Raw genomic sequence first — 10,764 nt, forward strand, 5'->3', positions numbered from 1 at the left:
AAATTGAAGAAATGAAAATTTGATATAGGATCTTGAAATAAATAACCTCAAAAGCTTTAAGGATTATTATACTTACTTAATTCTTTAATTATTCAAATTCTTCTCCATTCAAGGTTAAAAACGTAACTATCAACCAACTAATAATTTCCACATAATGTATCTATGCATTTTATTTAATTAGACCCAGAGGACCTGAAGATAATATCGGAACAGGTCCAGGCTCATACGCACCAATCAAATCACTGCGACCGAATTTACCTACTGGGCCAGCGCCACCTCCCCCACAAGTTAAACCGGTAAACGAGGAACCAGATGAAGAAATTCGAAACCGCGAACCTTCTCGAGAACGCGATAATCAGGACGATGATACTGATTTAAGCGACGAGCCACTAGACAGCCAAGAAGAAAGTGAAGAAAACCCACCACGCGCTGTTGGAAATTTAGGTTCAGTAGGCTCTATATCGAGGACTTCCTCCAACATTGGCCCAACAGCTCAAACAGTGCAATATCGTCCCGTTCCGGGAACAGGAAGTTCAACTGGCAGAGGAAATGGTATACCAACTGCGCCAGCATCAGCGCCAATTCAATATAGACCGGCGCCCAAACCGAACAAACCAAGAAAACCGATAGAAGAATCATTTAAGCAACAGGTGAAACCACCTACGAAACCAGTAAAATCATCTCAATCATACGACAGTCGTGGAAAAAAGCCCGTTGCGCAGGTTAGTTTCAAACAATTTGTGGCAATACTGTTTGAGCTTCAATCTTCAACCCCTACTTGATTAAAATTTGGCTAATAAGATAAAAAAATTTCTGAGAAAGATACTTATAATAATCTTGTATCATTGTTGTCATGTAGTATCAGATATTTACTTTAATTTTTATTTCTGATTATATACATTATATTATTTTTTTACATAGTTACACGTTTACTGAATTAGATAAGGTGATTAATTACTATAACTGTGCCTTATAAAGTAATTAAATTTAATTGTAATACATATAGAGTTAGGTTTATTAAATGTCTAGGTTTAGGTATATTAAATAAGGTTCATTAGAGGTTCATTTTATTGAATTTAATGATCACGAAGTGAACATAAAATGAAATGAAAATACAGTGTTGCACCAGGAAAGAAATTGTAGCAACCAATTTAAGTAAATTATTCGTACTTAAAAATATTTTAATGTCTTGCAACAGATTATCAGGCGATATCGCAATGATAATCCGGATGGTTCGATCACTTGGGGCTTCGAGAACGACGATGGATCGTACAAAGAAGAAATAATCGGTGTTGATTGCATAACCAGGGGTAAATACGGCTATATCGATCCAGATGGTATTCGTCGAGAATACACGTATGAAACTGGAATCAAGTGCGACGAAGAACAACGAGATGATGAAGAGAACGGGTTTGTGGACTATCAAGAGAACAAATTGGTACTTCCTGATGGTAAAACTATAGATCTATCAAGTATGGGTAAGAAACAAGCTCGTAGACCCCGTTTCCTTCACAGGAATTAATTATATTTGTTATGTAATGTTTTTTGTTTCCATTCCAACCATTTAAACATTGATCAACAGAGATAAAAAATATCGTCATAAAACCTTCTTTTTGTAAAATCTCCATTTTTTTAAACGTCGAATTACATTACAATTTGGTAATGTTAAAAGAAAAAAGAAAAGTAGAGCTTTATTAATTAAAACACGTATAACATAGAATAACAAATTAAATTACTAATCATTAGAAATCGTAAGTTCGATCATAATTAGTAAATATGTAAAATTAGAAAAAATAACACTCAATGATTTACTTCTTTAAATATTTTTTATGTTCTTTCAAATTTGTAATTAAAATTATTTAGTATGTATCTATATCGTGTACATATAAATGTAGGTACCTGTATCGAGTTCGTTAAATAAAATGAACAAAATATACGTAACACACTGCGTAATATTGTGAAAAAGTTAATAAATTATACAAATAATTTTCTTATCCTTAATTTCTAGCAGTAATCCTGCATATAATACACATCATAACATAAGATGACGAAAATACTCGTTATACAATACATTTCATTATTATCTCCTCGTGACTAATCACAAATAAATTAAGATAATAGTCCGCCCATCTGTTATTTTAACCAGGAATGAGATAAAATTGCTATCTATACGAAATTAAATACAAAACGAGTAAAACGTGTAACAAAGATTCGTATATATCATGAACATAATACTGATTAAACATATATTTCTTGTACATGTATACAGATATATGTATATGTATATGCTATTTGTAAAAATATTATTGCAATATTAACAGACTTAAGAAATTCATGACATAATGTACACTTATTATAATTATTATTGTTATGTGTATATATATATATATGAAAGATATATATATATAAGATATTAAATACGCATTATGTTACAGTATAATATTACGTACATATGTATATAATTTTTTTATAGTACAAACATATGAAATTATTGAATATCGTGCTTTAGTGAAATTACACAATAAATATTACTTGAAAATGCATTTTACAGATAAAAGATAACAAAATTAATGCAATTTTCGAATCTTTTGTGCCCTGTTATTGTTCGTTAGCGTTAAATCTAGGTACGTACAAAAGCACAAATTAGATTTACCATAACAAATCGCCTCTATAAAGACAAGGATATGTTTTGAAGCTGGTCCACTTATATGATTCATCCAAAACCCATACACTTTCAAGGCGAAATTAGTACGCAGGACTCGTCACCGTAGATACTTGTTTCGGTGTGTGCTGTCCTTGCGCTAAAGCACCGCTTCTTGCCGCATGGAATTTAAGCCAGGCATCATAACCATAAGCTATCATAGCACAGAATCCGAAAAACTACGATAAAATATATAAAGATATTAAAGAGACAATCGGTGTTAGATTCAAACTATTTAGATGAACAATTTTTTATATTACAGTTCATTTAAGATAAATTTGTCACTCAAGATCACTATTTCAATTACAAACATTATACTATATTTTTCTAGACTAGAAAGTTCACTCTCTAATAATCTGGAATTACCAACTGATCTTGGATAAACAACAAACATAAATTTAAATAAGATAATCGTTTAGCAATTTATCTAGTTTCCAGTGCTGAGTTCCAAAACTTACTGCTGCAACTCCAAAAGCTTCTGTATATCTAATATAATCAGCTGCAAGGGAAGCAGCTAGTAAATAGAAAGCAGTCCAAATTGTGCAAAATATAAATTCCTGCAAACAAAAATGTAAATTTATGTTATTTTGAAAACTTTCTTAATGATTATTACTTTATATAATATAGAAAAAGTAAAATAAATAAAATAATAAAAACAATCATAATGTTAAAACAATTAAGATATCGATTGTTGACGTGACGTATGTATAGCGTGTTATAACGTAGAATGTCCCAGTTAGCCAACCGCGATCGATATTCTGCCTTCGCATAAAAGTAATCCAATCACAAAAAAGTAATCCAACTGTTTAACGAGTTTTTATCAAAATTATATTATTAATATACCTAAAACTAAAAAAATGTATACATAAAGAATTAATATTTCTTTTTTTTTACTCACAATTTTTAGCCAAGGAATTTTTGAAAATTTTTCGACGATGTGAAACAAATAGAAAACGAGTAATATTCCCGTGAACCAAAAACCGCCCATGGCCACAGTGTTAAACCATCCTCCACGACTTGAAGTACTTTGAATTGATACTGTAATGCATATGAATCCCAAAAGATTCAAACACTGCAAAAAATGATAAAATTAGTTAATTTTATTTTATATATAATTATTCTCTTCTACTATATGTATATATATATTATAATTATTATATATAATTGTTATCCTCTAATTATTTTCATTTTCAAAAGAATTAAATTTTATCTTTAAAAAAATGTCACTAATGTGATGTTAAAAAATGTTCAAAGACATAATTCAAAGATCGAGCTTTTTAAATAATTTTAATAAGAAATAACTTTGCTCCAAAAAATATATTTATATTTATAAAATTTATAACTTTACTTATCTTTTAGTAAATACCTTATAGAATTAGCATGATAATGAAAAGATAAGAAGCACGAATATATTCTTAAAATTTATTAACGGCACTGACTTTATACGTACATACATATATAACATTATATTAATGAACATTCAGTGTGATATATATAAGTAATACTTACGATCTATTAAAATAAATATTGACATAAAACAATGAAATACCTACTATAAATAAATGTGAATGATATATAACCTACCACTTGAGCAGCTTTGAGAATTCCGGGCAATGTTTTTATATAAGATGGATCAAATCGAATATTTGGTTGCGTTGTAGTGGTACTCGTCGTTACTGTTGTCGTAGTCGTATGCTGTGCCGGAAATCCTTGATCCATCATATCTGAACATTTTGAAAAAGAATTATACAATAATATTACTAAAAATCGTAAAAGAACAAAAATATATTTATTTAAGTATCAAATTATAAGCTTAAAGGAATAAAATTTTCTCACGTACATATATATACATTTAAAAATTTCTAAGTACAAATTTATTGTATTTCACCTTTCAAAAAGGAAATATAAAAACACTTATTTATACACATTTAATTATCAACCACAATACGATTAAATATAGTTTCAAACTGGTTTCAACCTATCAGAAGCGACCGCAGATCGATTTCTGATATAACTTTTATTGAATTAAAATTTATTAATTCTACTTAAAAAATACAGCTTCCCATTATTTGCATACGAAATTTTGTTACCTATACGTGATTTAAATTCGAACATAGAATTTAATAGTTAAACTCTTACAAGTAATCCAATTTCTTTATTTAAAGATATTCTTGTTTTTTAATAAATATCGTTTTATATAAACAATTTATCAATTCAATGAAAGAAATTAATGAGAAAACAAATAAAATGAGCAAGAAAGCCTGCTGGATCGATTACAAGTTATCTTGCAGACGCAAAAAGCGTAAACGTATTGTGTTGTAGATTAAAACGGAGGAACGCATTATATTTGATCTTTAACTGAACCCATTCTATGAGGATGTTACATCTCGGTATCATACTGCAAAAATTACTTAATATTATGGAGTGAAGTCATCTCGACTGAAAATAGCGAATGACAACCTTTCTACTTCATGAACAATGTACGAATAATGCACTAGAAAATGTATCTGCATGTCTATATTCGTTGATTATGCATATATATACTTATGCATGTGGGCCGTGGATTTGATGTGTAACGCGTTATGGTAGTCAAAACTTCAAATTTAAGATATATGATAGATAAAAATATGGCATGTGTGAAATGAAATAAAATTAGTAGCGAAGAACGAAATATAGCAACTACTTGGATATATGTTTTCACAAAAGGACGATATTTTAAGGATTACGATTGTAATGAGTTTTCTTCAATGGTAAATCCGAGTTATGATTGGTAAGCAAAAAGGAGGAATACTTTTTTTAGTTACGATAATAACATGCGTTAATTTCATGTGTTTTCATCAACAACGAATAACGACGAAAATAATCATGACCCATAGTTTCTGCTGCTCTATACGTTAGTACGAAATAGCGGGAAAAGAGCCACTTAGCATTCTTAACATATAATTAAAATACTGTTATCGTAACACTCTTTGTTACTTCACTTTCACATCTTGAGTATCCAGATTTCTCCTGGAGTGCTGATTTTTTATTTTTGGTTACTTATTTCACACGAGACCGCACGTTAAATGCCGAGACATCGTTCTTATGTACATAATGTGTAATCTACCTGATTTGACAGACTGATCTAAACACTGGATTATTTTCAAGTCTTCTCTATTTAGTGTATACCAACTGAAATTTCTCTGTCCTTGACACACTACGAAATGAAAATCTTGAACTCCTTTCTATTGAACTCGAATGCATGTAGAAATAACAGAAAAAATAACACTGAACACGTTTCGAAACAAACTACACTATTACAATTGGATCTATGAAACCTGGTATGTATGCACGGTCCGTATGATTCTGCCCCACTTTATCGTCCACTTGAAGTTCCCCCTAGGTGAAAAATTTATAACTAATAATTATGTAATAGGATGGTAAGCATTAACTTAATCGGTAAATAAATCTCATTATACAGATATTAATTTTATCTACTGTAAATACAGTGAATGTGTCGATAATACAGAATTTGTCAAATAATTTTTAATAAATGTTAACAGTTCGGCTATTAATTTTCGTAACTTTTTCGTTTCTGTACATATGCAAAAAACAATAAAATAAAATAAATTACTAACTTATATTATCGAATGATATACAAATTTAATCTATTAAAATAATTTGGTAAATTCATATTCATTGCTGTAAACTTGTAGGTATATCAATTGCTTGTTAATTAAGATAAAGTAAAAGATGTAATATCGATACGTTTAGAGTTCCATAGAATATGTGTGATGTTTACGCTCACGCGTGTGCGTGTATACACAATATATGTACGTATTAACGTCACTTCACTGTTATTGATGCGTTACAAATCAAAGATTATTTCAAATGGTGCTTTGTGTTTAGGTTTAAACTCAAGTAAGGTTAGTTTTATATAAACTAATACAATACAATTTCCATTTGAAGAGACTTAAACTTTTGCTCACGTAATATTGGCAACATATTGTATAAGAATCTATGCAATTAGTAACTGTTAATGAATTTAAATGAAAATGTTACGAAATTAATTGCATGTAGTCGTTCATTATTTTGGATTTGTATGTAATGCGTAAGGTTATGTTAATCTAAACAATACAATTTTATTGTCGCGTTGTAATTTTATTTACGAAAAGATTCGTAATTTAGTTTTAATATACAGTAAGAAGGAATGGTTTCTACTCGAGGACCAAAATTTAAATTTTGTGATGGTGAAAAAGTTCTTTGTTATGAACCTGATCCTACAAAAGCAAAAGTATTATATGATTCAAAGGTATATTATAAAAAACAAAATATTGAATAAAATTTCTGTCCTTTATTATTAATTCTCACATTAATAATTTTTAGGTACTCGATGTTATAGTTAACAAAGATCAAAGAGGACGTAAAGCTGTTGAATACCTAATACATTTCCAGGTAAATAATAAATAACTGTATTAAAAGTTATATTATTTTTATATTAATATTTAAAATGAAATATACTAATAATAATAGGGATGGAATTCTTCATGGGATCGTTGTGTGACAGAAGAGTATGTATTAAAGGATACAGAAGAAAATCGTCAGCTTCAACGAGATTTAGCACAAAAAGCACAACTACAGCTGTATGTATAACAAAAATTTATTTCAATTTTTAATATGAAGTATAATTTTAAAAAATTTTATTTAATCAAATATGAATAAAATATTAAATAGGGGAGCATATTTATATAGAAGAGAACGCAAGAAAAGAAGCCATAAATTATCTGAACGTTTAAATGAATCTGAAAATCAAGAGCCAAGACGAAGAGCAAGAAGTGGTGGTAGTCGAGCAACATCAGCAACAACTGGATCATCAGAAGATGGCAGTTCAGGACAACATGCTGATTATGATACTGAAGTAATCTTTGCATAATATATTTCAACTTGTAATAAATTTATCTATATCATAATATTTAATCAAAATATTTGTAATTATCTTTAAAGGAAGTTATCACTGAAGAAGATACAGAAAGTAGTTCAGATTATGTTGGTGAAACAAGTGATGATGAAGACAGTGGTGGTGGTAGTCAATCTGGTGCCAGTGTAAAACCAGGAATTGATCTTGATATAGGTACTACTTTACGAAGGATTTTAGATCAAGATTACGACTTGATAACTAATAAAAATAAGGTATTGTCTCCATTTTTCAAAATCATAATATAAAAATATAATTGAGAAAGTGTAATCTAAAATTTGAAAGTAACAAAGGGTAACATGGATTTTAGCTAGCTGTTCTTCCTGCACAACCTACTGTTGCAAATATTTTAGAATCATGGGTTCAACACTTTACAACAACGCAATTAACAAACATTCCAGAAAAACCACAAAGGAACAAAGCAAATAATACAATAGAAAAAACTATTAACGAAATAAACATATGCAGAGAAGTTGCTGATGGATTGCGTATATATTTCGATTTTACATTACACGATCTCCTTTTATATAGGCAAGAACAAGAACAGTATTGTAATTTAAAGTCTTCTTTCTTATACACTGAACATCCAACTCTTGTGAAAGAAGAACCAATTGAGTAAGTTTTAATATTTTAATTTATTGGAAATTGAAATTGGATGTTTCGCGTATTTTGTTGCTTGATATACCTTGATTAATTTTAGAATTATGAAAAATATTTCCCATGAGCGTAGTTTTACTAACATAATTAATAATAATTTTAAGGAATACTGAAGTATTAGTTAAAGAAGAATATGAAGATACCGAGTATGCTCATTTACCTCCATTTCAAGAACATGATCAAGAAATAGATACGTCGAAAACACTGGCAAATTCTAAACGAAGATTAAGATCATGCAGAGTGAGTTCTATTGACGAAAATAGACAATTAAGGTCATACGAAGAAATTAAACAAGATACAGGAAATTTATCGAGGTGAGTTAATTTTCATTTATATTGGTATCACGTGTATAATTACAACATTGATGAGTTCTTTTTTTTTAGTATTGCAAGTACAAGTTCTCGTTGTTCTAGCCCACGTGGTGTAACATTAAGAATACCGGTTGTTACATCTGTGCAAGTCAATGCCTTACTTCAACAATCGAACAAATGGAGATTAATGCCTGAATCCTTGAAACCCGAAGGTCCTCCAAATCCATCTACCTACTATGGTGCCATTCACTTAACGCGATTATTTGGTACGTAAAATCTTTTCACCAAATAATTTTATAGAAATATCTTTATCCAGTATTTTAAAATAAAAAGATTAAAGCAGTAATAAAGCAATATAATTTATTTTAGTTAAATTACCGGACTTGCTCCAATTAACAGATATACCACATAAAAAATTGAAAGTTCTTTTAAAGTATTTGGACATGTTTCTCAGGTATTATATTTTTATTTTCTAAATATTTTCTGTTCTCGTACCAATAACATTACCAGAATTAAATCTTTAATGTTATAGCTATTTAGAAATGCATAGAGAGTGGTTTGGGGAACAATTTTATATGCAAGTAGAAAACCAACTAATTCATCAAGCTAATAATTCTTAACATAATAAAGATAAGCTGTATATTTGCTCTATATTCATCTACAGACTCGATTGTGTATACATTATGTGGGTATTAAGTGAGATGTACAGTAAGGATGTATGTTCGTAAATTTGGTATAAATGATAAATTCTTTTATATTAATTACCAAAATACTTTTTTGTATGCCTTCCATAATGAAATTTTTCTTATATTTCCATTAAAGATGGAGATAAGATTACACAGTTATATTTAAGAGATGAAAGACTGTGTAAACTAAATGTTATAGCAAAAGTGTGAAATATTGAAAAAAAATAGAAGGTTTATACATACATACATAAAGATTATATTTATAATTTTTTTTTAAATAAAACATTTTTAATAAAATATCAATGTGTTGTTTGATATTTCTGTCAATGACTGTAATATATCCATTGTCTATAAAGAAATGTAAATAACGTTTGTGTCATTAATGTTTATCGATGTAATTAAAATAAAACCAGTTATTTATAAATACCTTAATCTAATTTTAAACAAATTTAATTTAAATATAATTTACTTTGTTGGACTAACTTTTTAAGTTACAAAAAAGAAATCAATTTTTATAATTTAATTAATAAATTTAATGTAAATAATATTTAAATAACTGCACTAAATACCAATCATGTATTATTTCTATTAACAATAAAACCTGGTAAAGATATACATATAATTTTTAATTATTATTTTTAAGAAATTTCTAGTAAATACATTGAACTTCTAAAATTTTTACATACGTATATATTTATTATTAAAAAATTATATGTATGCACATGATTTATGCATATATATGTTCTATGAACTTTTAAAAGTACAGTTCGAAAAAATGTAGAATATATAAAAGTCAGATTTAAACTATATTAGATATTGTCAAATGATTTAATTTTATATACATACATATAATTGCTAAATGTTCAGCGCTTGAATGCGTCGTTTGTGATCTCGGTTAAATTCGTATATTCTCGGAAGCGCTTATATTACAATACTGTTACGAGTAAATATCAGTTGTTCGAGTAAATAAAGTATGACGTTTCGATATGGACATCATTGAGAATGTCGCGGAAAATCAAGAAAACAACAAGGAAAATACGCCTGAATTGGAAGACAAAAGTTCATCCGAAGAGGTATTCCAAGAAAATGAGAATTGGTATTATATGCCGGATTCTATTCTCTTAAATATTTTTCAATATCTAACACCAAGAGAATTAATAATTGCTGGAGAAGTATGCAGTTCATGGCACAGAGTGTCGCGAGACGAATTTCTTTGGAAAGATTTATTCTATCAAACATATAAAATAGATCCCGACATCGATATTATGCCAGGTTAATTTTATAATATATTTATAAGTATTCAAGCTGCAAGAAATAATTTTCATGTGATTAAAAATAAAAACGAACTAATACCTGTTATGTATGCAGTTTGAAACAATTATTGATATTAATTCATTTATATTTTTTCTACCTTATATTTAACTTTATAATCAATTTTATTATATTTTGTAGGGA

The 10,764-nt window shown here is 28.4% G+C and overlaps 4 protein-coding genes across 4 annotated transcripts in view; 3 read left to right on the plus strand and 1 right to left on the minus strand.

Annotated features, from left to right (window-relative positions):
- Window positions 1-1,554, plus strand: part of LOC108547689 (DNA topoisomerase 1) — a 6,836-nt gene extending 5,282 nt beyond the window's left edge. Inside the window, exons 3-4 of the mRNA XM_017900310.1 lie at window positions 182-722; window positions 1,199-1,554. Coding sequence (XP_017755799.1) covers window positions 182-722; window positions 1,199-1,522 — 865 coding nt within the window. The 3' untranslated portion in view covers window positions 1,523-1,554. The remainder of the gene's footprint in view (window positions 1-181; window positions 723-1,198) is intronic.
- Window positions 1,555-2,596: 1,042 nt separating this feature from the next.
- LOC108547688 (CKLF-like MARVEL transmembrane domain-containing protein 4) lies at window positions 2,597-6,024 on the minus strand. The gene is made up of 5 exons (XM_017900309.1): window positions 5,808-6,024; window positions 4,286-4,425; window positions 3,600-3,773; window positions 3,160-3,258; window positions 2,597-2,880 (listed from the first exon to the last, which is right to left on the minus strand). The coding sequence occupies exons 2-5, from the start codon at window positions 4,421-4,423 to the stop codon at window positions 2,746-2,748; spliced, it is 546 nt and encodes a 181-aa protein (XP_017755798.1). The 5' UTR covers window positions 4,424-4,425; window positions 5,808-6,024; the 3' UTR covers window positions 2,597-2,745.
- Window positions 6,025-6,554: 530 nt separating this feature from the next.
- On the plus strand, window positions 6,555-9,243 carry msl-3 (male-specific lethal 3). The gene is made up of 11 exons (XM_017900308.1): window positions 6,555-6,606; window positions 6,869-6,992; window positions 7,067-7,135; window positions 7,214-7,323; window positions 7,415-7,598; window positions 7,685-7,870; window positions 7,966-8,270; window positions 8,417-8,626; window positions 8,696-8,889; window positions 8,993-9,077; window positions 9,156-9,243. Exons 2-11 carry the CDS (start codon window positions 6,891-6,893, stop codon window positions 9,241-9,243), a joined length of 1,533 nt encoding a protein of 510 aa, XP_017755797.1. The 5' UTR covers window positions 6,555-6,606; window positions 6,869-6,890.
- Window positions 9,244-10,200: 957 nt separating this feature from the next.
- Window positions 10,201-10,764, plus strand: part of Fbw5 (F-box and WD repeat domain containing 5) — a 3,380-nt gene continuing 2,816 nt past the window's right edge. Inside the window, exon 1 of the mRNA XM_017900297.1 lies at window positions 10,201-10,582. Within this exon, the coding sequence (XP_017755786.1) occupies window positions 10,296-10,582 (287 nt within the window). The 5' untranslated portion in view covers window positions 10,201-10,295. The remainder of the gene's footprint in view (window positions 10,583-10,764) is intronic.

Source organism: Eufriesea mexicana, unplaced genomic scaffold (genome assembly GCF_001483705.2).
Source record: "Eufriesea mexicana isolate 0111107269 unplaced genomic scaffold, ASM148370v2 scaffold1140, whole genome shotgun sequence".
Lineage (NCBI taxonomy): Eukaryota > Metazoa > Arthropoda > Insecta > Hymenoptera > Apidae > Eufriesea > Eufriesea mexicana.

What these genes read in the sequence shown, in the direction of transcription:
- LOC108547688 (XM_017900309.1), bottom strand. Translation starts at nt 4,423, where the DNA reads ATGATGGATCAAGGATTTCCGGCACAGCATACGACTACGACAACAGTA. An exon ending in TTCTCAAAGCTGCTCAAGTG is followed by an intron (nt 3,774 to 4,285) that starts GTAGGTTATATA and finishes CATTTTTTGCAG; the next exon opens with TGTTTGAATCTTTTGGGATT. An exon ending in AAGCTTTTGGAGTTGCAGCA is followed by an intron (nt 2,881 to 3,159) that starts GTAAGTTTTGGA and finishes ATTTTATCGTAG; the next exon opens with TTTTTCGGATTCTGTGCTAT.
- msl-3 (XM_017900308.1), top strand. Translation starts at nt 6,891, where the DNA reads ATGGTTTCTACTCGAGGACCAAAATTTAAATTTTGTGATGGTGAAAAA. An exon ending in AAGTATTATATGATTCAAAG is followed by an intron (nt 6,993 to 7,066) that starts GTATATTATAAA and finishes AATAATTTTTAG; the next exon opens with GTACTCGATGTTATAGTTAA. An exon ending in AATACCTAATACATTTCCAG is followed by an intron (nt 7,136 to 7,213) that starts GTAAATAATAAA and finishes TAATAATAATAG; the next exon opens with GGATGGAATTCTTCATGGGA.